At 43.5% G+C, this 27,569-nt stretch overlaps 1 protein-coding gene across 2 annotated transcripts in view; it reads left to right on the top strand.

The window, feature by feature from the left end:
* Window positions 1-6,855: 6,855 nt before the first annotated feature.
* The window catches only part of PLAC9 (placenta specific 9), a 29,777-nt gene continuing 9,063 nt past the window's right edge, over window positions 6,856-27,569 (top strand). Inside the window, exon 1 of one of the 2 annotated variants that reach the window (XM_019555981.1) lies at window positions 6,856-7,261. In XM_019555981.1, coding sequence (XP_019411526.1) covers window positions 7,204-7,261 — 58 coding nt within the window. In that variant the 5' untranslated portion in view covers window positions 6,856-7,203. The remainder of the gene's footprint in view (window positions 7,262-27,569) is intronic. The other variant, XM_019555980.1, reaches the window with a different exon arrangement.

The following is a 27,569-nucleotide window of genomic DNA, read 5'->3' as shown; positions in this document are numbered from 1 at the left end:
CCCAGTGCATATAAAAGTTATGTTTATACTATACTGTAGTCTATTAAGTGTGCAATAGCATTATGTCTAAAAAAAACAATGTACAGACCTTAATTAAAAAATACTTTATTGCTAAAAAATGCTAACCGATGGAACAATTGCGCCGATAGACTTGCTTGACACAGGGTTGCCACAAACCTTCAATTTGTAAAAAAATGCAGTATCTGCAAAGTGCAATAAAGCGAAGCGCAATAAAACGAGGTATGCCTGTACATGGTTATTCACTTAAATCTCAGGCAATTTGGCTCTCAAAAATGCAGCGTGAAAGTGTTAACTTAAGGGGACATCAGTGAGAAAGAAGGCTTACAACAGCTATATCCTATGGTTTCACCTTTTTGGCCAGTTTGACTAGTGCCATAAGGAGGGAGTATCTAGTGAATTACCAGCAGGGGCACGTTGGATAATGCTGCCGTCACAATAGATTCATATTTATGCTTTTAACAGTTTATGTGGCCAAGCAGCCATGGGAATTAACTAGTTAAAAAGTTAAAGAAATGGCTTTTAACTTTAACTAGTTAAATTTTTCAGCTGTCAACTTTTAACTTTAACCAGTTAAAAAAAGGTTAACACTAACTTTTTTAAAGTATAAGTTAAAAAAAATGAAATCCAGCTTTCCCAGAGCTTTTCCTGACACAGCCACTCTCTAGAACTTGCATGGAACGGTATTTCTTTATTGAAACTCTAGGACTTCTTGTTTGAGATACATAGTAGTGTGCCTTCCTATGCGATATGGTCTCTTAAGAACTACAAGTCCCAGAGTTCCTTAGTTCATGCTGGCATTTTCTGTGCATTTGCAGAAGTCAACAGGGCAGCCGATTGGCTGCAGAACAGGGAACAAGCTCATGCAACCAGACACGTTGATCCCAGTGAGAGTGGGAGTTAAGTAGTGAGGGTGAAGCAGATGATGACTTTTTAAAATTTTAATGAAGATCAGAACCAGCAGCCCCGGGCCCAAGAAGCTGAGCATTACTTCTCATCTGAGATGTCGCCTATGAAAAAACTATTCATCCATTATAACACAAGCATTCCACCATCGGCCTCTGTAGAGTGATTGCTCAGTAGTGGGGGCTTAGTTTTGCAAGACAGAAGAGGAAAATTGCCAGATGTAAATTTTGAAATGCAGCTTTTTCTGAACTTCAATAAGCATATTTAAACAGTTTCTGCTATGCAACTGAACGTTCTTTTTCTCATTTAAACTGATTTTCTCATTTCAGTCTAATTTTGATTTTCAGACACTTCCATTATTTCTAATTCAGACATATGCCATACCCTTTTGTTACCTTTTAAGCAATAAAAATTGTAACAACAGAAGTTTTCTGTGGAAACGGCTTTCATTTGTCACCTGGCTATGAATATCTCCTTTCTGTTATTCTGGTATACCTATATGATGCATTGACTTTTACAAAATACTTCACGTGGAAAGGGTGAGAAGGATCTAACATTACATAGGTAGTGGCAAATTATTATTCTGAAAACTGTATGATAAGTATAACACTGTTTTCAGGTACAGCAGGGTGAGTTCCGAGTAAATTGGTGTGCTCTTGTGGGCGTATAGAAAAGAAACCTGCTCATTGCATTTGAAAATGAAAAATGATGCTAAGAGGCAATTCACCATGTTTCATGCATTTCTCACAAATCAACTTAACTTTTAACTAGTTACTCTCTTTTTAACTAGTTACCTTCTTTTTACTTATCTTTTAACCAGTTGAAAGTGGAAACATTTAACGTTTAACTTAACGCAAGTTAATTTTAAATGCTGCTGACTTTTAACTTTAACTAGTTACATTTTTCATAAGCTTTTCCCATGACTGTGGCCAAGGGTTAGGCATGAAGTTCTTAATAGCTGAATTTCAGCTTAATTTATATTCTGTATTCTGAACATTTAAATTTCACTCAATAGATATAACAAGGTCATTACCTACAAACAGAGGCACTGATATTGCTAGCCTCAAACCTTATATAAAATCAAGAGACAGATCTTCAAAACCCATGTTGATATACTTGGAGATCTTTTTTTATTTGTATTTTTGGAACCTGGAATTCTGTACTGAGAAACACACCCATTCACCAGCCAGTACAGTAGCATTGCAAGAACAACATGATAAATGAACTAGTAGTAGGAAATGCCCCATGTCCTTAGTTCTCAGATTTTTTTGGTCTCTTTTTTGGCCTCAGGTTCTGTCCGCCCCATCCCACCTCTTCTTCCGTCCCTACTCCCTTTATTAAGGTCAGTCAGAACTCTTCAGTAAAAATCAATCTTTTTGTTTTTGTTTTTGCCAGTCTCTAGTATTTACATTTTGAATTCTGCAAAAGAATTTTTAAAGTATAAAAGTGTGGGAATTATCTTAAAGCTTTAGAATTTCACACCCATGCCACTAACTACAGACAGATCATAGCATCATTCCACTGGGCTATGGTTATAGATGCTTATCACCTAATGGTAAAGCAACATTTTTACCACCAGAACCTAGTCCCGTCCCCCACCCCCAAAAAGGTATTTTTTCACAGACACACATATACACAAGTGAGAAACATGAAGCATCTGAATATAATGTGTTTATTCTAGTTGTGAGGGACCTGGAATTTTACTTCATGGAAAATTTCACAAGTGCAATTATTTTTTTCACTCTGAACGGGAACTAAAAGAGTCAGAATGGAGAAACTTTTTGCAAAATAGATGTTTTAGATTAAGAAAAAGAACAATTAGAGCATCAAAATGAGATTTTAAAAAATTCAGGGCAACCGAAGAGTCAAGGAGATGTCCCCATCTATCCACACAGAAGGGGAGCCAGGAACCCAGCCAGCTGAGTTTTCTATTTTCTTGACAGACTGCCAATTGGCCAGTGGGCGGGCTGGTAGGCAAGCTGTCAGGAAACCAAGCTGGTCTGCCTGGCTTCCATCACAACTTATCAACACATTGCCAGGCAACAGGGTTCCATTAAATCAGCATTTTCCAATGGAATTCTGTGATCCATAGGAGTTTTTCAGTTCTAAAGCAAGAATATTGCACACAAAGATAGGTGCCCTGTTTTCAAGTCTCTGTCTTGTACGCACAATACATGTACAGGATCTTCTTGGCATTCTTTGCCTAGAAAGGGTCCAACACAGAGGAAACACCCAAATGGTACTAAAACCTGCAGTGAAAGAGCCTTGTCACACAGACACTTAGCACATGATTTACTTAGATTATGGTAAGCATTGCTAAAAAGTTAGGACATGTTTTGATCGGTCTCACAGTAATTGTCCAAGCCAGTCTCCACGGGGAGACACGGGGAGCCAAGTCCAGGAGAGAATGCTGCCCCTGGTGCCGGATCCCACTGATAGCATGTGACTGGAGCCATTTGCAGACTGAAGTTTGCTCTCAGGGCTGAAACCAACAATCAGCTGATTGTCATTCCATCCCCAGCACTGCGTCATGGCAGTGCGAGAGTCCCATGCAGTGCAGGGACCTGGGATTGACAATCAACTGATTTGTTCAGTCCCAGTCCTAAGCCTGAACCAGAGCCAGCTCAAAACTCCTGTGGTGTCCTGGGGCTGGAATCACAATTATTCCATTAGCTATGGTTATAGATCAGGGGTGGGCAAAACACAGCCTGCGGGCTGGATCTGGCCCGCAAGTCCATTCTATCCAGCCCACGGGACCCCTAAAAAATGTAGAAAATTAATATTTCTCTGCTCCTGGTTCCTGTCAAAAACGGCAGGCACCAAGGGCAGTAAGACCCAGGGGAATCCCGGCGGGCTCCCACAACAGCGGGCCCGCGCGGCCCCACCCCCCAGCCGCGGTTCCTGGGCTGGGAGCACGCGGCTGCCCCAGCGCGGGAAGCTCAGGTAAGGTGGGGGGGGGGAGGGGCGGCCCCTCCCCTGGCTCACGCTGTGCCCGCTCTGGACAGCCCCACGCGGGCTGCGAGCGCCTGCACTAGGCGTGGGGCAGGGGAGGGGCCGCCCCTCCCTGTGCTCAGCTTTTCCCTGGGCTCCTTTCCTGCACAGAGAAAAATGGTCCCTTGCCCACCCCATGGCCGGTGCCCTGCGCTGCAGCTGCTCCTAGCCCGCGCGGGGCTGTCTGGAGCAGGCACAGGCACAGGCATGGGGTGGGGGAGGCTTTCCCCATCCCACTCAGCACCAGCGTGTAACCTGACCCCACTGCAAGGTTACAAGCCGGTGCTGAGCGTTGGGAAAAGTGGTCCCTCACATGCCCCGTGCCCAGCGCCCCACGCTGCAGCCACCCGTAGTCTGCCTGTGCCTGCTCCAGACAGCCACGCACGCGCTGCGAGCAGCTGCAGCAGGGAGCCCCGGGCATGGGGCAGGCGAGGGGCCACTTTTCCCCACACTCAGCACCAGCTTTTTCCCTGGCAGCAAGCAGGGGGTTGGGGCTGAGCGCTGCCCCCCACCTGTACCGTGGGGCTGGGGGGCCAGCGGGAGCTCGGGGCTGCACCAGTGTCCCGGGGCCCAGAGCAGGGGGCTGGAGTGCGGGGTCCCAGGCAGCGGGGGCTCTATGGAGCTGGGCCAGCTCCCTCCTCTCCCTGCTGGTGCTGCCCAGTCAGGCTCCACAGACCCCCCGCAGCCTGTGCCCTGCGTTGGGCCCCACCGGTGCTGGCCCTGGGACCTTGGTCCCAAGCTGGAAGCCAGGGGTGGGGCACCTGTCACAGGTCAGGGCTACCCATGCAGCCTTTGATAGCCTGCCAAAACTGAGTAAGTAGCTCTCTGCCCAAAATAATTGCTCACCCCTGTTACAGATGCTTATCACCCAGTGGTTAAGCAACATTTGCAACACCAGAAGCCAGTCCCAAGCTAAAGTTTGTGAGTCCCAACTCCAGGCCTACAACTGATCGTATCGTCTCTATGGAACATGCCAACATTAGCTCATCATATGTTTCTTACTCTGATCTGGAGATATCCCTTGCTGGGAAAGGCATAATTTTCCTATGACACAATATGAGTGCACTCAGGATATATTCTCTTACTTGCAAGCTTGAGTTTTAAAGCAATCAGGACGTGTAGTAGAGATGATATCTTTTATTTCACAAGATTTTTGCAAAAAAATTTCTTTAATTGCAAGCTTTTTATTTTATTATTTTTATTTATTTTTTAATTGTGAGTTTTAAGTGCATTTAAACGCCTGTTATATGTCACAAGAGACATAGCCTAAGTTTTGTTCAACAGAGAGGCTGAATGACACTTTCAGTCTTTCATTGTTAAAAGTCAAATGTTTCTCACAGTGAAAGATCTAACACTGCTTTTGTTTTCATGAATTTCAGCAGAGACATGAGGGACTCAGATCCAAGTTGTGCCTTTATTAACATTCCCGTTTAGGTCAAAGATAATCAAAAGTATCCAAGAAAAATACTAACTGCAGGCTCAGTCAGACAACAGGATTTCTACTGTGCTCCACCTATAACTCATGTTACAATATTGTCACAATGCTGTAGCAGCTATTACCATCTGGGTCAACATACAGCCTGTTCACTGCAGAACCTGACTCTCAAACAGGCTGTAAGAACCTGTCAGCTCTCTTCACAACTCATTCAGCTCCCTCACACACACTTTGCCTGCTGTCTGTTCATATTCCTTTACCAAAAAAAAAGAGAATAATACAGTACATGTGCATATCCCAGCTACACAGAAATCCCAAACCACTTTACAAACATTGATTAAGACTCACATCATTCCTGTGAAACACAAATGTTACTGTCTTCTTTTACGGGGGTGTAGGTTGTAGCTGTGTTGGCCTAAGGACATAGGCAGACAAGGTGATTTGAGACAATCTGGTATATTTTATTAGACCAACTTAAATATTTGGGAAAAAATTTCTTAGCAAACTTTCAGGTTTAAAAACCCTTTGTCAGGCTGAGGAAGCATCTACAGTTGGGGTGTGTGCTCTTTCTAGATGGAATGACTAGTAAAGAAGCCAGAGGCTGGTCTGCATGCAAGAAAGACAGTCAGTAAAGATGTAAATTGAAGAGTCAGTGGGTGAGAAACAGGAGGGTGGGGAGGAATGTAGCAAGCAAATAGTGGAGAGGTAGTTGGGTTGTCAGATATCAAGCAGGTTATATATAATGTGTCGTAAATCCAGTGTCTGTATTTCGTCTATGATTTTTTGTATCCAAGAGGTTGATGAAATCAAGTTCATAGGCTTATCTGTGAAAAGTGTTTTGTAAATTCCCTTCAAGGATTAGAACTGAGAGATTGGAGAGAGAGTGGTTTTCTTGTGAGAAATGTGCCCCCACAGGTAGTTGGGCATTCCTGTCTTTAATAGATTTCCGGTGTGCATTCATTCTGGTGCGCAGTTGTTGTTTGGTCTGTGAGAGACTAGACACTAATCCAGGCAGTACAGATTACCTTGATTAAAAAAAACAACCCAGTAATGCCTGAGACATAAATTCAAGATATACCGTGAGTGGTACTGAAATTTTCTTGTGTGACAATACCAAAACCAATCTAGGTGAGGATTTAAGATAGCTTCAACGCTGAAAATAGAAGCATACCTCAGATTAGTTCCAATATTGCTTTTAAAACATCAGACAGAAAGGAACAACCATCATACCTGCAGACCGACAATATTTAGTCCAATAAAATTGTCAGCTATCTAAGACTTAGCCATCACTTATAGGGACTTTTCTCTGTGTTTAAACAAAACAGAACAGACAAAAAACGTGTTAGATCACAGGTCTAAGGCCATTTATGTTCTTAAATGTTCACCCTCAACTACCTGGCTGGAGGAAAAATCGTACAGGAGAAATAAACATCTAACATACCCACTTCCCTCTTACACTTCTAATCAGGAGATTATTTGCAACACAGCCCCTTCCTTTTCTGCCCCACTTGCCTATATTCAGGATTTGAAGTGTTTCAGCACATTCCATTCATGCTCAGTATAAATAAATACAAAAGTAAAAAGTTTGGGAGGCTTAGACTAGAGCCAGCTTGCCTGGGTAACAGGACCTTTTGTGGAGTTTGAAGGGTGTTTTTAAAAAGGAGGAAGAAAGAGAGAGAACAGCTTAAGAATCTTGGCTCAGCCTTAGAGTATTTCCTTCCAGCTCTCTGGCTAAACCTCAGCACAACAGCCTGAACTACAGAGCCTGTGTAAACTGAGGAGGGACTCTGCATTTCTTCTCACTACCAGACTAAGAGAGGCATCTCCAGTCACTGCTTGGAGACTTTGAAACCATGCTTTTTATTTGGGCTCTGGCTTTTATTTTAGTGCCGCAAGAGCAAGGCTTTTGGGGTAAGTGATTCCAAGCTTGTAACATACAGCTTGTATGCTACTGGACTGCTTAGATGGAGGGTTTTCATGGGGAAAAAGTAGAGAATTTATTTTGTGGGGATTTCATATAAAGCTGACACAGGTTGTGCTCGCAGTGCTTGCACAGTAGCGGGAAGGATTTTTCAACAGGAGAAAGTCCTATGTTGTTTTTCAAATACATGTTTTAGATTTACTGCTGTAATGAGAAGTATTGCAGGCAAAGAATTTTTTTTTTAAATCACTGAAGAAACACACTGTCTTTTTTTTCTGGCAGACATTCAGAAATATGACATGGTATGAATTTTATAGTTACAATTGTTGTCACCTTAATATAAAACCACCTTGCACTGTGAGATTAGTGTCCTGGGAGAACAGAAAGGAGTTTCCCTATGTGACAATATCTCCTTTAAGTTTTCAGTCATTCACAATGTTCTTTTTCCACTGTTTGAAATTATTGGGCTATTTTCTATTCTTGAGTTGTGTCCCTGCGTAACTCTAGGCAGTCAGTTACTTCAGAGATGAACACCATAGGAACACACTGGTAGTCAGTAAACTGCCAGTGAACCTAGCTCTGGGGTATCTTCTGCTGATATTATAGATGACTATAGTGACTGAAAGCTATTTTTAGCTGAAATTTCTATTTGGTCAGTTCAGGCATTTGATTGATAGTCCCCCTGTAACCACAACCTTGCTCTGTAGCCTATATGTATTATGTGTTTTCTAATAGCTGTTGCCAATCATTGTTTTAATTCTCACTGCTGCTTAACTGCATTTAACATTTAGATGTTAACATGCGAGAAAGTTCTCATTACAAGCAAAACCTGAAAAAAACAAAAAAATCTGATCTCTACTCTCCCCTGATAACATTCAGCCTTCACCGGACTTGTACCACCAGTCCCAAGCTACTATCTTTAAAATGTCTCCAACTGTTTTTCTGGGTAGGGTGTTGTAACTTGCATTCCCTTTAGATGCTTTCATTACCTGTCAATGAACTCTGTGATACAGTATTTTGGCAATAGTTTGTTCACCAAAAATGCATGTTGGCTGATCCAAAACTATCAACAAGTTCAGGTTGAATTCAGGGGAATATAAACATTAATTGGGAGAGAGACTAGTCAGGAATCCCACTTGACAGCTGAAATGCACTAACCACCAGTCTGTAGAGTCAGTCTCACTGTCCTCTGGCCCTATGAGGTCTTTTTTGTTTTGTTTTGTTTAGTTTCCTTCCAAGAGTTGAACAAATTCAGTTGAGAAGGACACTCTACCTCAGAATATACTGTGAGCCCATGCTTTGGGCACCCTGCCGGGAGTGGGGAACTTCAGCTCAAATCTCTTCTCTAAACTGGGCACAGAGGAGGTTTGAACTAAGTCTTCCAGCTGCCATTGATCGTGGTATCCCAACAACAGGGCACAGAAGTAAGGAAATACCACTTGCCTTCCTTGTTGGTTTGTGAATGGTGCCTGCATCATGTTGTATGCTATCCTTTGATTTAATTAAAAATGTCTCAATACTAAATGATGCATTCATCCCAAAGCGTTTTTTTTTTTGACTAGCTGAAAAAACACACAACAGAAAAATTCCTGCTTTGGGTCAACTCAAAACAAAGAATTATTTTCTGATTGTTTCTAGTTCAGCCCTACAGATGAAGTAACTTTTGGGAGTAGCGTGGGACAGGCATGGATGTGCCCTGCTTTCTATTTAAATGTGTTTCTTTTATGCTCTTTTCATTGATAGCTGTACCAGGAACCCAGGTGCACTGGAGCAGACACTCTGACAGGATACCCATTTTGTTGAATGAACAACTGTGTATGGTGCCCATATAGTTGGGGTCAAGGCAAACTTGGTTGGCTTCCATATTTTTGAGAAGCACTGTGTCTCAAGGTCAGAGTCTTCACTGCTAGGTTGTTGCTCATTTATAAGTCCTTTATGACCAAACAATCATGATGTACCTCCTAGGTCTTCTCTGCCTGGATAAGCAAGCCAGATTTGGGGAATGAGTGAGAGCAATTGGAAAGAAGTATAGTGGGGGTAATTCCATTTAGTTTAGATTAGTAAAATGAAACAGTTTGTAACACTTTCCCAGCATGGTCTGTCCTCTTTAGAGGATACTGCATTGTCCAATCTTCATGTATGGTATCCAGAGCTGGGCAGCTCAGTGAGAAGCTTGGTAGGGTATGTGAACGAGGTGCTGATCAGCAACCAGGGCTGGGAGATCAGCACGTCCAAGAGCATGTGACAGCTTCAGATCAATCTCCTTCTGTTAAGGCAGCTGCATGCACCATATCTAGTTCTTTACTTTGCATAGATTCTAAACATTGTTACTGAGCTATAGGAGCCAATCCATAGCAAAGATTTTCGTACAGTTTCTTAGTTTTAAGTTGGTACAAAAAAGGATAGGGGGTCAAAATCTAAGTCAAATCATGATTGATTCACATCTCCAATTCACGAATACTGAAGCTCCACATAGAATGTACAGGCACTCTATCAGGGAGCTCTGATGTGGGAGGAAAATGGAAGATCTTGCACAACAGAGAGAATTTGGAAACAGAAAAGACTGAATTGCCTGAGAAGAATTAAAGATAGTCGAGGAGGGAAAGGGGTGAGCTTTTTGCCAGATTTTTATATACTCAGCAAGAGTTCATGTTCCAGATTTTCCACTGTTAAGGACACTTTAGTTTACTAAATTCTATGGAGTTCATAAATTTCACACGAACAAACTTGAAGATTAACTCTCAAGAAAGCCAGGGGTATGGAATTTATACACTTTTTTATTGCTTATTTGAACCAGTTGTATTTATAAATGCTAGATAGACCATCTGCTCTGGCTGATGGACTTTAGCTGAAGTTGACTACAGGTACTGGGTTTAAATGCTGTGATCCTCCTGTATACTGAATATCTTAATTATATCACATGGATAATTAAAGTAAAATGTAACCTATCTCCCAGAGATAAAAAAAACTCATTGCTGCAGCAAGGCCGTAGGTGCGTTTAAGCACTCTTGAGGGGAAAGAAGAATAGCCCAACCCAGCCAACCAAACTTTGAAGGAAGTCCTTTGACAAATTAAACCAATGCAATCAAGTTTGCATGGATTCTATTTGCTTCCACTATATTGTCATGTTTACAAATGGAAGCCACTACAGCTCTTATATTACTCACTAATGTGGAAATTAATTTCGCTGCCAGAGGTGCACCAATACAGTGGTCCCATATCGGATTGACACCAATATAAGGAAAATTGACTGTATCGGCGATTGGCTTTTTTTGGCTGATGTGCCCAGTAATGTGGCTGATAAATGCCCTGTGCATGCACAGCCATAGTGCAGCATGCAGGTGGCCAGGAGTGCAGCCCAGCAGCATGTAAAGCAGCCGGGTCCAGCTGGTAAGCCTGTTGTGAGGGAAGGGTGGTGGGGGGAAGTGGCAGATCGGGGCCCTAGTGGCAAGGGAGGGAATGGGGCTGATGCTGGGGCAGGTGCTGCACAACTGGGGTGGAGTGGGGGACAGAGCCATAAGCGGCACATGGGGGGATGGCTCCTGCCACCATGAGCACCCCCAGGAGGACATAGGGGGTTATACCCCTCGATCTGTGTACAGGGTAAGGGTGGGCTGCTGCACATGGGCTGGGTCTGGGACACTGGGATCTTTCTAGTTGGGGGTTGGGCTGGGGCTGTAGTCAGGGTGGGTGGCAGTGGTGCTGGGAGGGGGGCTATGGCGAATTTTCAGGAGGCTGCAGGCCCCCCCCATAGCTTCCTTCCAGCACTGCTGCTGCCCACCCCATGTGCAGCCCCAGCCCAAACCCCTGCTGGGAAGAACTCCACATTGCCACAACCCCAGCCTGCAGCACCAGCCTGCCCTCACCCTCCACGCAGATCCAGGAGCACTTGCCCCACCCCCCAATGCCCTCCCAGGGTGCATGCAGTGGTGGGTGCCACCCCACTTATGCCCCCCGGATGAGCCACTCTTGGCTCCATCCCCTGCCCTACACCCGCTGTGCAGCTCCTGTCCCTTCCCCAGCCCCACTCCCTCCCTCACTGCAGGGGCCTGAATCTGTCCCCCCAAACCCTTTCTCTCCCCTGTCCTCCTTTGCCTCTTCCCCCACAATAGTCCTGAGTGTAGCCCCTTCCCTCACAACAGACATCTATGGGCTTAACAGCCAGATGCCACTCTCCATGCTGCCCAGCTACATATCAGAATTGGATTGGTATTGGCTGACACGGCTTGTTATAAAATCGGCCATCAATGTGGTTCCAAAAATTCTCTATGAGTGCACCCCTACTCACTACATGTCTGACATTCCAAGTAGAAATCCCACCTCCTACCTTCCAGGTCCAGATCAAGAGACAAGCCCTATTTTAGCTCAAAAAAATTTCTACTTATTTCCTTATCTGCAGATAGTTCCTAAGCAGTGGTCATTACCTTGGTGTTTCCTTAAAAGCTCACTTCTGCAGATGCTGATTTAATGAGCGTGAAGGTCAAAAGTCTTGTCCCAGAATGGAGGCACGGTACCTCATAGGAACTGTTCCACCACCAGCCTGCCCTCTCTTAAATCAAAGGTTACCGAGTGCTTCTGCTGATAGCCATTTTGGTATCACGGGACAAGGAGTAGGTGGTCCTTTGAAGTACTCAGGGCCTAGATAGGTCAATATTGGGAAACTCAATAACCAGCCCCTGCAGATCATGAAACATCAAGCTTGTATGTTATTACTGAAGAGAAGCATGCACTACAATCCACACCAGTTTCAGTTTTGGAATTGATGAGAAGGATAGCTCCATGTAGAGCACACAGCAGTAATCACATGAGGAGATGATCAAGGGCTGGATTGTGGTAATGAATTTCTCTGACAGAAATGATGCTTGAAATCTCCTGGCTAAATGCAGTGTTAAAGTTGATGAGAGTTTGCTACTGAGGCACTAGAAACCATCACACAATACAGCATGTATTCATAATAGCAGTATATGGGCCTGATATTTTGGAAAGAAAGCTAAGAACTCATGCTATAATGCACCTACATGCTACATGGTCTGTACCGCTATTTATTGATCTGGATAAGAAAACCATGGGGATGTCTCTTTCGTTATTTTCCTCATCAAAGGAAAGGAATTTAGAATTTGTAAAAGCCTCCCTAGTGATAACCTCAGATTCTGAAGTCTTATATTCAGAGTAATTCATTTTCTTTTCTGATCCATTCTTTATCCTCTATCATGCGAGTACAAATATAGGCACTAGCTTGAGAAGGTGGCTAATGGGGTTATTAGGCTGTCCTGGAGAGGGAGGTGCCCCAAAGTCTCATCTGTTTTCCATCTTGGGTAGGTAGAGGAACTCTTGGTTTGTAGATCCCCATGGGGCTTAGTTATGAGATAAGTGCCAAAAGTTTCAGCCCTGACAAGACAGAGGCAACCCTGGATACACGCCAGAGTAGAATTTAGGTTTTTGGAGAATGCTTTGGTGAAAAAGTAGACATCTCAAGCTTAAGTTGAGGGAGAGAATAAGGAAGCTGCTGAAGGGGTTGTAGTGGAACTAGTTAGCATTGGAATGCAATAGTGCCATACTAGTAGCCCTGGAGATGGAAGTGAGCTGGGTATGACACTTGCACCACCAAGTTTACCAGAATACAGTATACCTGATGGTCTCCACTGAGCTGGGATTTAGGTCTGAGAAGAATGGCTTTGTGGGCCTATTTTACATAAAACTACAAGTTCAACAACAGTATCAGCACCTTATATAAGCCATGTAATTTATCAAGAAAACAGTATGAAGATATATACATCCTCTGAAGCGGAACACTGTGGTGAAGTGTTCCCTGGCTAGCCACAGAGCTATCTTCCCACCTGCCTCTGGGCATGCCGCCTGCATGTCTCACCTGCCACACCTTGGTAATTAATTAAGTTGTTAATTAAGGCAGGAGGCTGCCCATTGTACACCCCGATATTGTGGGGGTGGTATCCTCAGCTCTGTTCCACCCCTACACCTCAGCCCAAGCCTCTCAGATGGCATCTCAGGCAGTTAGCTAAACTGCTGCATTCACCCATTAGCTGTGGCCCCCAACCCTGGGGACCTTAGGCTTCTGTAAGCCCTGGCCCCATCTTGGGCCCAGCTGGGACCCTGAGCTGCTTAGCTCTTCGTGGGTGTCCCTTGCGTTGGGCCCCTGGCCCTTTTGACCCTTTGGTCCTGGCCCCCAGCATTGACCAGTCAAGTACCTCAGGGCTGCACTTATGGATCAGGGTACCCCATTCCCAGCTCAGGTGCTCCTGGAAGCATGCCTGGCCCTGCAGGGTCACTCCCCCACCAGGCGCAGGTGCCTCCAGAAGCTTACCTGGCCTGCCCTGCTCTTATGCTAATAGAATATGGCCTACTCAAAGATGAGGGCTGGGGTTAAGGCACTCCTACTCACCTTTCACTGGGGTGGTAACTGGCCTGCCATTTCCTGGGGGCTCCTGCACCACTGAGGGCCCCACCAGGCCACCCACTCCTGGCAGGGTGCAGTTTTAGGCCAGGGCCAGGGGCCTCCAAACCATCTCCTACAGCTCCTGCCCTTACCTCCAGGATGTTCCAAGAAGCCTTGCAGCCAGGCAATGTTACTACCAGCCTTAGCAACAGCAAACTGCCCTGTTTACATAAGCAACCATGGATCTAAAATGGCTGGCGCAGTTAAACAGCTGCTGGCCACTTGGTTTGGTCCTTCAAGTGGCAGGCACCCACGGCGCCCTGCCACAGACACAACCCTATTTTAGGTGTGGAATCCCTTGAGCTAGGACTGGGAAATCCCTCGCTAGATCAGGGCTGTGCTAGTATCTCAACATTGTTTTGGTTCACCAAAAGGACTTAAGTTCATGAACTTTTTGCTTTCCGTTACCTAAACCCATTGTTACCTCCCACTGCCTCAAGGGGGACTTTAACGTTTTAAAAACAATCTTTTTCTATATAAGGGGAAGCTCGTGCTACAGGAGGATCCAAGCTGGTACAAATGAGTGCCTTCTGCATAAACTTCACATATGTTTTCCTGCCTCTGCCATTTTATTTCATCTCCCCTTCTACCTGTTAGATACATTTACTCTCCCCTACATGCCATCTGCTTCTCGTTTCAGTCTCAATTGTCTTTCATTTGACCTGTGATCTGTCTTGTTTTTATCCTTTCTTGATCACAATACAAACTCAAAAATATTGCAGCCGAACTTTCAAAACCACAGTGGTCATAAAATGATGCAAGTGTTTCAGAGATTTAGACCAAAGGGAATCATTAAGATCTTTTAGCCTCACCTCCCACAATGTAGGCCAAAGAACCCTGCCCAGTAGTTTCTGCACTGCGCCATAACCCCTGTTTGAGTTATACTGAGTCTTGAAGATGGTATTGATTTAAAGAGAACAAATAACATAGAAACCAGTTTTCTTGGTTTGTTGTTCCAATGATTAACTGCCCCCATTCAAAAATGTATACCTTATTTTCTTGCCTCAATTTGTCCAGTTTCAGCTTCCAGCCATTCAATCAAAATTAAAGAACCATCTACTAGCAGAAACCTCTTTCCACATATGTACTTGCAGAATGAGTTTGCTTAACCAAGTGGTAATCGTTATTTGTTTTGTCAAGTAAATAAAATTTCCTTAAAGCTTTACAGTTATTAGCACATGGAAGAGAACATGTCCGCTCTAAAATATTAACTGGCCTTTAAAACTGGTCAGTCATATGCATATTTCAGAGATTAAGATAGTTTGTAGGAAGCGTATTTGGAAGATAATCATAATATTTACTAACATGGGTCTGCATGCATGGGCTCTTACTAGACTGAATTACAACAACCTAATTCCCTTAGCCCCTTTGGCACGTTTCGTTCTTGAATAGCTCCGCTCCACTCCACCCTTGGCTACCATCCACCAGAAAACTGTTGCTTTAGTTTAAGATAAATCAGAGAAAGACCAGCTTTGGAATCTACAAAATCTGCTTCATTAGATGCTGGCTTAAGTGTGGGATTCAGAGTCTTGGTGAGAATTATTGTTGGGTGTAAGCAGCTGTTGGCCAAACTGTTGGCCCAATTGCTTTCTGCAAACAAACTTAAATCCTGACCTGAAACACTGGATGCTTTTCTAGTCACACAGGCCTCTTAGTGCCAAAATCTGGGCTTGTTTTAGAATACAGATGAGCGGGTTCTAGGGTCCAATCTAAGAGGCTCTTTTTATTTGTGGGTTAAATCAATAATGGCACATCCAATGTAGTGCTAACTGTGCAAGCAACCATGGGCTTTGTCTTCGTTGCGAAGTTAACTTGAATTATAATATGAGTATTTCCACTACCTCAAGACATATTCCACCTCCTGCTGTTGTTGATGGAAAATGCCTCTGAGCATGCTTTCCCCCCTCTCCATTTACACGTGCCAAATTTAGAAATGTAATGGGGAAGCAACATCAGAGATATCTTTCCCTTGCCACTCATTATATTTACTCTCCAGCTGGCTCAGGAGTATCCAGAACCATCCCCAGAGCAGCTTTACTGCTGTATTTCCAGGTTTGGAACATACACATGGGAGTAGATGGGCTTGGCATGCTTGGGAGTTTGCATGTGCAATAGCAGGGACAATACAGTGTAGACCACGGCTGCTCAACCTCCAGTCTGTGGGCCAACCATGGATCATGAAGCCTTGGCATCCAGCCCAGAGGGCTCCACAAGGGTTGGGAAATTTGGCAACCGGTTGAACAATGGCCATTAATAAAGTCACCCTCCCCGGTCCTCCACTGCCAGATTCCCAAACCCCAAGCCCGTGTAGGGTCAGATCAAAGCCAGGCTCCCTTCCCCCATGGGGCAAGATTAGGGCTGGACTGCCCCCCATCTCCCTCCACATGGCTGGATGGGGGGCCCCCCCCATGCCCACCTTAGGCAGCAGATTGGAACCACTAGCAGGTTCCGACCTGCAGATGGACCAGGCACTGTCCATCTTGTTCCCTGTGTGAAAAGTTTGAGCACCACTGATGTAGACATACCCGGAAACTCTTACTACAAAAATTCTAACTCAAGTTTTTGAGCCCCTGAGGAGACAGGCTGAAGCTGGAGAGAGCTAATAACACTCTGCTCTGCATTGTGGATGCAAGCTAGCTGCACTCAGATGGTGCTAACCACCGAAGTCCTGCGTTAGTTCTCTTCATGTGTCCAGAAATGATGAACAGTTTCTCCCCACAACTCATTTGGAAGAAATTCACAGAGTTGCAGTGCAAAGAACTATGGGATATTCTTCGAGACCTGTTTTGCACACAGTGTGCAGAGATTCCATTGTGACCTTACAATGTGACCAGTCTCACTCAAATTAGAATTTGAGTAGTTCAAGTTTAACCATCAACAGCAGCAAAAACGCAGACCTGGGAAATGGTAGTAGATAGGGATTTTTTTTTAAGGTGGTGATATCATACTTAGTCCTGGGAGCAAATAATTGAAATTTCTCGTGTAGCTGGGATTAGACCAGTCCATCTGGTTGCAGTTATGCAAGCTGTTCATTTGTGGTTTCAGGTGTGCAGGCTTCCAGACTTTAAATCACAGAAGAACCCTCAGCAGGTAACACGTGCAGGTGTCTGAAATTGACATCACCCCAAATCGAACAGACCCATATAAACAGTCATTTTTTTGGTTTGACATGGCAACAACCAGACACATTAGTGAAAATTATCAACCAGATTCTGTCTTGCTCTTTACATAGTCCTTTATGCCAGTTCCTAGGAAGAGTAGGCATACTAGTATAGGCACAGGTGGCCAGGTCAGTGGCATTTTACTCACCCAGTTACACAGACCTAGAGTCTAATACTGCCTGTAGCTTGGAGATCTCTATGGTACCAAAATGAAAAATCACCCAGTGGTGGCAAGAGTGAGAAAATTTGAGAAAACCCAGTTGGCTGTGTTAGAATATGATGGTGATCATGGCACCAGGCTGTGGAAGGTAGCTGTAGGCAGTGACAGAAGGCATGGAGTGTTTGTAAGAGGAGTCCTGTTGTCTCAACAAACCAATTCCCTAAGAACCTGGCTTAGTTTGCAATGGTACTTCTTAACCAGCTGGACAATGTCAAACGTATTATATTTATTGGCTTATATCAAAAAACTAAATCCTTCCCTAGCAGGATGGACTCTGATCCAGGAAGCCTTTTCCAATTCTAGTTTCTGTTTCTCCTATTAATTTCTAGGGGGTAAAAAGTCTTGTTAAGAGTGATTCAAAGATTCTCAAATTGCCTGCTCCCTCTCCTAGTTACAAGCTGTACTGCAACAGCACCATCAATAAAACCTACTCCACCTATTTTAAATAGGTCAGCGATTTAAGAGTTTGAACCTTTAGGCCAGGTACAGACATTACACTTTTATCAATATAAGTGATCAGAAACTGGTCTATCTCCATAACATAACAAAAGTTTGGCTGACATGGACTTTTTTTAAAATGGTGGAACCCGGTCTAAGTTTTGCCCCCTGCTCTCCCAGTAAAGGGTGAACGTTTGCTACTGATCTAAACTACGCTGTTCATAAAAAACCATGCAACTTAGATCAATTCCACCTCAGGCTTCTGAATGTCTGTACCTAGCCTTAGATACTAACATGCAGGGTTACAAGTCTAGGCTTTAACAACATGCTTTGCATTTTGTTTACAGGAAATAGTATGACTCCTGCTTCTGACTGGCTCTCAGAGAGGAATTTGGCCTAAAGCTAACATTGCAATATGTTTTGAAACACTGTTTACAAAATATCTGACTGATATAATCTGCAAAGTAACTACAACAGCTCAGAAGATGATATCAAAATTGTGTCTGTTTAAGGACCTGACAGCTAGAAATCATGCAGTCAATAACATTATTGCCTTATTACACAGAGCAACTAGTGATTTGGAGTGACCAGAATGTCAAGTTCCCATAAATCATCTCAGGTTAGTCATTCAAAAAAACCCAAAACATTTGTCATATTGGAAAGTTTAGGCATGTCTATACAATTGTATATGAAATACATCAGTGCTTGCAGCATTTAGAAGGGCTGGCTCTTCAGGTTCTTCAAAACAGAATTGCACATTCTCAATAACAGAACTGGCAGCATGCATGCACTTGGCAGGGATTGAAAGGGAAAAGGTTCTAATCTTTTCTGTGCAAGTTGATTCATCAGCATTAGCAAAGCAAGAGCACTGGGAATACGTTTTTCGAACTTTAATCAACAAATGTATGATTTCCAGGACTGATTTGTTCCAGCCTTAGTACCTGTATTTACAGTATAGGCACCCTCTCCTTTCGCAAGTAAGCAGGAGACCATGAGTTTCTGCTAACGTGGATTTTTTTAGAAAGCCCTCTTGCTGACCCAGACCAAATTAACCACGTGTTGTATTGTTTTTATAAATGCAGCTGAAAGTAATAGCAGGATGTAGTGCAAAGTCCTTTATCTGGGTTTGACTGGGGGTGTCAAATGGCAGATGGGAGAAAGAGGGGAAATATACTTAGATTTGACTAGGTCTGTTAGATACCTACCTTATACTGAGCAGCCTCTCAGCTTGTTTACTTACAAACTCATCTGCCTCCTTTAGTCAGAAGTCTGTCCCTGCAGAATTCTGATTTGGGCATATGTCAGTTCTTAAGTTTTTCTGATATTTTCTTCAGAGTGGCTGGCTTCCAAAAGTTTCATTCTTTATGTTATAATTTCGGAGTTTGACTTCATCAATGCCCCACTGCCTTCAACTATTTCTAAGTTAGTGACACCATATTTGTGTTTGGAGCAGACATAGATTTCATAGACATTAGGGCTGGAAGGGACCTCAGAAGATCATTGAGTCCAGCCCCCTGCCCAAAGGGCAGGAAGTCAGCTGCGGTCATAGGATCCCAGCAAGATAAGCATCCAGTTTGCTCTTGAAGGTGTTCAGTGTAGGTGCTTGAACCACCTCCGCTGGCAGACTGTTCCAGACCTTGGGGGCTCGGACAGTAAAGAAATTCTTCCTTATGTCCAGCCTGAAATGGTCTTGCAGGAGTTTATGACCGTTCGACCTTGTCATCCCTTGGGGCGCTCTGGTGAACAAATGTTCCCCCAGATCCTGGTGGTCACCCTGATAAACTTATAGGTGGCCATCAGATCACCCCTGAGCCTGCGCTTTTCCAGGCTAAAGGGCCCCATGGCTCTCAGCCTGTCGTCGTAAGATCTGTTTTCCTGACCTCTGATCATGTGCGTGGCTCTTCTCTGGACTCTCTGGACTTTAAGAGGATAAAGCCAAGCTCTTGGCCTATTCTGGAGAAGATAAGTTGATGGTGTGTCTCTATCTTCCAGAATCATGCACTAGCTAATACATGCAAGGGGCCATATCCAAATGCAATCCATACGCATAAAATGCTTCCTTCTTTTGAATTTGCATATAAACACTATGTATCATGTGAAAATGAAGATAACAGGATCCGGATCCAATTTAAACCCTACTGCAATAGTTTAGAACAAGGAAGATGTCACATATGGTTTTAATTTCTCTCAATAATTCCTCACAAATGAATAGCTATGGAGAGTACTCAGAGACTGCCAGGCTTATACTATTAGCCAGAACTCTTTTCTGCTTCTAACTCCAAGTACTAAAGTTCTATCTTAAGGGCTTCAAGTCTTGTTTTACCATCCTAGGCACAATTTTCTTCTCAAACTCAAATGAGCGGCAAGAGGCAAAAATGCTTTCCCCAAAACTGCATTCACTTACTGCTTAGCAGTGGGCAGAGATGTTCTTGTCATGTTAGTTAAGAATGTGCATGCAGGTAGGCTGGGATTTCTTTTCTAGCTAGAATCTGTTTGAGAATACAAACAGAAAACTGAGTTTCAGGAAAACATTTGGATGCAACTCTTGCCCAATTACCTAGACACATACCTCAGCACAAGATACTCTTCAAATTAAACTCTTTGACCTCTTTCTTGATCTTCCCAATGAACTGTATCAGCGGTACCACTTGGGGATATACATGTATTCTAGAATATCCTGCTTTGGACAAACTGCCAACTCATCTTGGCCCACTTACTTTATACCTGTGGTGAGCAGCAGTAACATCTGGCAGCATAAGGTAGACAGGCTCCTGTAGAACAGAATTTCCTGTTCACACAGAAGGGCCAAGGGAAAACAAAAGACTAAATCTTGGCTTTTCTGTAGTATCCCTGCTTCTAACTCCCACTTTGCCACAATATTTTCCAGCGAGGAACAGGTTTTGGTGTAAATCAGCACTATACTCCAAAGCTGCTAGGTCAGGGACAGAATGTCACAACACATTACATCAGTAGTTCTCAACCTTGGGTCACAACCCAAGTGAGGGTTGTGGGGGCAATGCCAGTGGTGCTGCACACAAAGGACAAGCTGCACCTTGTGCTGGGATCTCCACCGCCCCCATGTTACACAAATTGCCAAATGCTCAAATCACAAGCAAGACCTTATGAGGGAGGATAAGGCAAGATGCCACATTTATTAAGTGCTTAATACACGCCCCCCACATTCATATCCCAATTTCTGTTCTGCACTGTTATATGTTACCAGTCTTATCAGTACTTGGATAGACTTACTGGCCAGCCAAATTGATCACAAATAGGAGCTGGCCTGCCGGTCCATCTCATTGAATGAACCAATGCTCCAGAATGACATGGAGAAGACGACCCAAAATCAATATGTCTCGCCCCATCTTGTCAATTCACTCAGTCCTCTGGGCTTCACTGTGTTATCATTGTGTTCTTCCTTGTTCTCTCGCTGTTCTGGGGCGGATTATTCTTGTTTTGGTCTTTTATCTGTCTGCATTCTTCAGCCAGTCACCAGCTGATGTTTTCCTTTTACACAGACACACTCACCCATTCTGTCACACATGCAGCATACAAAGGTCGAGCACTTATGTCAAACTACAGAGCAATACAAAATAGAGTTTCTTAAGGCAATCCAAAACTCAAGAAAATACCTAAGATTAAAAGCAATAGGCAAAAAGTCTATATGTGTAACAGTGGAACCACTGCCACTGCTACACTCTGCTTTCAGCAGCGGGTCACAGCAAAAAAAAGGTTGGGAACCACTGCTTTACATAGTGATGAAGTTGCATGCACCACCAACTGTGTTGTTAATCAGTGTGGAGACCAGAGTGAAGCCCAGGGTCACAGTGTCCAGCAACATAGTTATTTTTGCATTCATTCTAGGAGAAGCTTTTGCCCTCCATAATACCCAAGAGTATTCTGTGGGAGTTGTTATATGTTATATTTCCCACCTGTTAAATGCTCCTAAGATGGGAGCATCTGCACATTAAAGCAGGAAAAGAAAGGCTAAATGAACTCTGAACATCTCCGAGTTATGCCTCTTCAGATGAAGAGTATCACCAGCTGGCATCAGGTAGCTCCTGTTGTGTTAACAGACTGCTCCATGGAGTCATTATGAGCAATTTGCAGTCCTTCAGCATCTCAGCATGCACTGCTCCCAGACATGCGCCCCCCACAACATGGACCATCTATCCTTCTGGACTTTACTGCTCTAGCATGATGGAGCCAATAAGCTGAGTGGGGATGGTATTAAACATACAACTATTCATGGCATGTTTAAAACTGCATAATAATCCATAGAGTTATCACATGCAAATTGTAATGGTCTGATATCTTAACATCCATGATCAAAGAAGGAGGTACTAGCCAAATATTATCTCTCATCCTCTCCATTTTCCACCAAGCAAGAAAACCCAAACAAGTTTGTATGTAACTTGAAGCTAGTCAAGGCTACTTTAACAAATACTCTTCACTGGTGCTGGTCCCATTCAAACCCTCTGAAACCTCATGACCCAAGTGCCTACAATTATATTATCCCCCTAATCTAGTGGTGCTAAACCTTTCTGGCCAGCTGGCTGGTTGGCTGGGCAGTGCATGATCCATCTGTAGGCTGGATCTGGGGGTGGGGTTCCAATCTGTGCCCAGGGAGGGCATGGTGGGGCCCCATCCGGCCATGCAGTGGGGGGGAATGGGGCAGCCCAGGCCTGATCCAACTGCATGGGGAAAAGGAGCACAGTCTGGCTCCCACCTAGCCCTCCAGCCATGCAGAGGGAGGAGGCATGGCCCCATCTTGCAAGGAGAAGGGGGCCATCCCAGATTCAGCTCTACAGAGAGGGAGGCATAGCCCAGCCCTGATTTGGTTGTGCGAAAGGAAGGGGGCATGGCCTGGTTCCAACCTCAGCACAGGACTTGGGAATTTGGCAGCTGGGAGAAGTGGCATTATTCATAGCCACTGCTCTCCCAGTGCCAAATTTCCTGACTTGCGGAGAGCCCCATGGGCCACACTTGGCTCTCAAGCTGGAGGTTGAAAGCCTCTGCCCAAGTCAATATTAATGAGCATAATATCTCTTGGTGGGATTGTTGCATGGGTTACATTGCTGTATTCACTACAGAAAGCTCAAAACAAGAACTTTCTCTTGGGGTGTGTGGTTAATACATTTCTCTTCATTTGCACAAGGCCACACATACTTTGCTTAACAGCACTTACCTGATGTAGTCAGCTCTGAGAAATTTTGCCATTATTTAAATAAGACACTATGGTTCTCACCACATCTGACCCATATCTATCCTCTGTTAATCTAACATCTTTACTACCGAGAACATGAGATGCACTCTTGTGGGAACAGCTGGAGCCTCAGGCAGGATAAACATGCAATTCTCTTTGACCTAGGTCTTCTGCTAGAGAGAAAAGGCTGCAGCTGACTCCAATCATCAGCTTAAATACTGGAGGGAGAGAGATACTTTTAGCCTCAGTCAGGAAAGTGGAACTTACCTTGTTATTAGAAACATGCATAATTGTGGAGCCTAAAGTACAGAGAACAACAGGTGGGTCTTAGGGGTGCTGCAGAACCAGTTCTTACACTTAAGAATCCACAAAACCCCTTGCAGAGCATTAATTAACAGCTGCAACAAAACAACAGCATGTTAATAAGGTTAGTGTGCTGCAGAATAATTAGCAAGTATCTGCAAGCTAAATTACAGCCCTTTCCACAGAATTAAAATTTGCACATTGTTTAGCATTCAGTGCCTGGCCATGCCAACTCCTGGTGAATTTACTCAGAGCAATAATAAAAGGTTACCAAAAAATAAAAGAATGCAGATAGTCTTTATCTGAGCAATGTCTGGCCAGTTTTTAATTAAAGAACCCCTATTTTGGCAGATCACATTTTGGAATCAGGGAGTCATAGGATGGGAATTGAGCATCTAGTCCAAACCCTTACTCAAGGCAGGACCATCCCCATCTAAGCTATCCTTAACCAATGCCAATTTAGCGTGCACTTAAAAACTTGCAATAACTGAGATTCCACAAGCATTCCAGGGAAAGCAACTGTCTCAATTTAATGTTAGCAAATTTCTTTCTCCTTTTATAGGTGACCAATGACTGGTTAAACTGTAGCTTTTAACTAATTTCTTTTGATAGCCAGAAACAACAGCCACAAGCTGACAGCAGATTTAGGTTGGACATGAGAAAGAACTTCTTCATAGTTAGGGTCGCCAGAATCTGGAATGGGCTTCTAAGGGAGGTGGAGGCTCTCCCCTACCTTGGGGGTCTTCAAAAGGAGACTGGACAGGCACCTGGCTGAGGTCACATGTTCGCAGCACTTTCTCATGCCACTGGCAGAGGGTTGGACTCAATGATCCTTTGAGGTCCCTTCCAACCCTAGCAAATATGAAACTATATGTTGAGTATCAGACAGTAACAAACAATGAAAAAATGTGTACTTGGAATGAAATATTTAAATTCCCATCTCCTTTAATGTCTATTGGTAAGCAGCCCTCTATAGAAGTTACTGGGTGAGAGGATAGGCAGTACAAGATAGTGCACGGGGCACTGAATGTAGAGAGACAAGACAGCAGCACTCATTTCACTAACAATTTGGGTGAGTTCTCTGCTGCTTTCTAGGTATCTGTGTAACACCTGTGAGAATGGGGTCATGAGCTGAACTGAGGATCACAGGCCAAGTGGAGTGGAATAATAATAACCTCTTTTTGTAGCATTCATACAATGCAATTTTCTGTGGCCATGCTCAGCATTTAATGATTATACAAATAGAAATTCTAATCAAGCATTTTCCAAAAAGGAGATAAATGATATCTTGTGTGTACACATGGATTTTTCAAACTCCTGTGGAGTATAGATACGGCATGTATCATAGGAGAGGGAATCAACCAAGTGATGAAGCACATTATCTCAAAATTTAATAAACTCACAAATTATTTGGCATCTGCACACCAAATATTAAACAAGCCTTTAAAGCTGCTGGTACTTCTACACAGAATCAGTTTCATTCGTATTCTCACAGATTCATACACACTTAAAAAGGTGTTTTTTAAAATTATTTATTCTACAAGTGGTGAACAGATGAGATGAGTAATAGGGTAAGAGAGGAGTATGTCCTCTCCAGAAACCACAAGCAGGAGTATTCCATATATCCTTGCCACACATCTTTGCTTTGTCTTAAAGTCACTTCAATTCTAATTTCAAGAGCTTCTTTCTTAACATTCAGGCTATGTCTCATTCAACCTGGGGCAGCTGGTATCTTTATTACTGAACAGCTGACACTACCCAGTTCCTCTACTTGAAAATCTTTGCACAGAGCTCCTGCCAAATGCTGCGGATTCCAATTCCAGCTTAAACATAAAGACCTGGATGACTGTGGCTGAGCTCAGGGAGTCAATTGCTTCTCCCTTTGCTGCTGTTTAATAGTTCATTAAATGAGAATCAGACAGTTTCTCAATTTGCCACACTTACAATCAAGTGCTCATGGAAGCTGGGAAATTATGCTTGCATTTACAAGATCAGGCCTCATCGTCTCTCGTTGGACACAGACGAGACGGGCAGCCATGGAGATACAATCTCCAGTTTGCAAAAGGAGAGCAGAGATTTAATGATATGGCCAGTATGGCCAAGGTTGCTTGGCGTGTGGAGCCAGAACTGGATCCAGGTCTTTCGGGTCCCAGTCCAGTGCATTACTGCAACCTTTCCTCAGTGTATAGAACTGTGCGCTCTAGTTGTAGAATTCCTTCTTGCAGAGAGTGCTCTGTTCGCCTCCTTTTTAAAGACAAACTTGCAGAAAATTTTACATACAATCATTGCCTGTTTTCCGGGATAGGCAGGAGTACATTTTGCTGCTCTCCCCATTAACTCCCCAGTTTCCACTAAAATACTAAGGGCACGTCTACACATTCATTAATGCATAGTGCCTACTGTGCATTACATTTAGTATTTGTAGGCTGCTGTAGTGTGCAGCAGTGCAAGCACATGCTTTCTGTGTGACACTTAATGGGAAGTAGACTAATACTACTGCGCATTAACATATTAGCATGGTTTTTGTCCTGCATGCTATGCGCAGCAGAACTAGGCCTTTGTACATTAAGCATCTTGTGTAGACACACCCTAAGAAAATGATTCACCACTCATTGGCAAGTGTGTAACTATGAAACAAAGTAAAGAATTTGAAAATTACAACAATTTTGAACTTTTATTGTACAAACAGTTGCGAAATTCAGGTTCTGATGTCTGCTCCTTAGGGTTATTTCTAATTTTTCGGTCAGGCCAGACAGCAATGGTGAGGCCAGGAGGAGAAAGAAGAGAAGTGACCCTGACTGCAGCCCAGTGGTTTTGGCTTTCATCTATTAGGGAGAGTCTTAGATTATAATCTTAGCATTCGGGGTTATTAGTTATGTTAAAAATGAGTGCTTTATGTAAAAGGAACAGTCGGTCCAGCCTTTGAGTTAATAGTTAATGCATTCTCCTGACAGGGTAAGCTATGGCTTGAATTCCTTTAGACTAAAGAATATTATCAGGATGAGGTCTCTCAGTGCTATGGTAAGTGGTTTAAATGGGTTAAAATTCACATCACCCACCTGACCAGGCAATAGGCAGGGCTGGTTACAGCCTTCTTTAAGACTGTGCTGACAGGAAAGTAAGCTGTGTGTGGTCAGGGACAGGAAATACCCAGGGTGCCCCTAAATCTATAGCCTTATCATCTACATTTGTTAGATTTCTAAATTGGGTTCTCTGCTCCAAGCCTTGTTTTGGGGAGGGGGATGTTAAACCAATAATTTGCAAATTTCTTATTAGAATGATAGTTTACAAGGAGTAAACAGCAATAGGAACACAGACATTTTGAATGGATTAATATTTGCATCTAAAAGAGCTCTGATGCACTTACTGGAAGCAAAACAGTGGTTTTCAGAAATCACAGAAGTCCTACCTTTTGTGATATTTGGTTACGGAAAAACATTTCTTTTCGCAAGATTGTCACTCTGATCTTCAGTCTGGCTGCTGTGAAAGACTGAAAGCCATCAGTCAACAGCATGTGCATACATCTACAAGTTATTTGACTCATTCAGCTACAAAACATTGCCTGTCATCTGCTGTCGTCCAACATCAAGTACTGCAACATAGCTCACTGACAAATTTAAAGACAGAATAAGAATTGCCAGTGAACAATAAATGTGTCACATTTGTGAACTTGCTTTTTTGTTTCCCCTAACTTCTCAACAGAATAGGTGGCTACCTATCCTGCTTACCCTTAAAGGCTTGGGTTGTATGAAGGTGTGCTTGTACACAATGAGTTTTTAGGAGTTTTTAAGTTGTTGGTTTCAGTTTTATACAGACGAAAGATGTTCTGTGTATATTAAATTTCTTGTCTGGTGCTTAACCCCAATCTCTCTATGGCAGTGGTTTTCAACCTTTGGTCTGTGGACGCCTGGGGGTCTGCAGACTATGTCTGTTTAAGAGGTCCACAAAAGGTAACTATAATCAATCAAAAGTATGTGAATACCTACATGTATCATTCAAAAGGAGACTGCACCTCCATTCAACATTTTTTTATGGGTCCGCAAGTCATAAAAGGTTGAAAACCACTGCTCTATGGGCTCAGTCCAGGACTGCTTCTGCACTCTGGTTATCTGTGATATTGCTCTCTGTCATGTGGGCTAGTGCCAGGAATGGGCACCAGCTTCAAGGGTTGAGCCACCTCCCATGCATCTTGAAAATAAGTTTCCCCACTGAATTTCTTAGATGATAAATCAGGCCCTTATTTAATAGTTAGTCATGTCACTGATGCTACAAGATCAAAGCTTCTTTACCATTTGTCAGTCATCTTAAAAATCAATCATTTATTATGTTGTAGTAGCACATAACATCTATTTTAAGGTTCTGTACTAATACATAAAGACCGTCCCTTACACGTTAAATAGATAAAGACAGACAAAGAACAGGAGAGGTGAAGTCACTTATAGTTTCATAGTTTCATAGTAGCTAGAGTCGGAAGGGACCTAGGTAGATCATCTAGTCCGACCCCCTGCCTTGGCAG

Source organism: Crocodylus porosus, unplaced genomic scaffold (genome assembly GCF_001723895.1).
Source record: "Crocodylus porosus isolate Cpor-Errol unplaced genomic scaffold, CroPor_comp1, whole genome shotgun sequence".
Classification (NCBI taxonomy): domain Eukaryota; kingdom Metazoa; phylum Chordata; order Crocodylia; family Crocodylidae; genus Crocodylus; species Crocodylus porosus.
The sequence above is the reverse complement of the archived record's forward strand: the minus strand, read 5'-3'. Positions and strand labels throughout refer to the sequence as shown.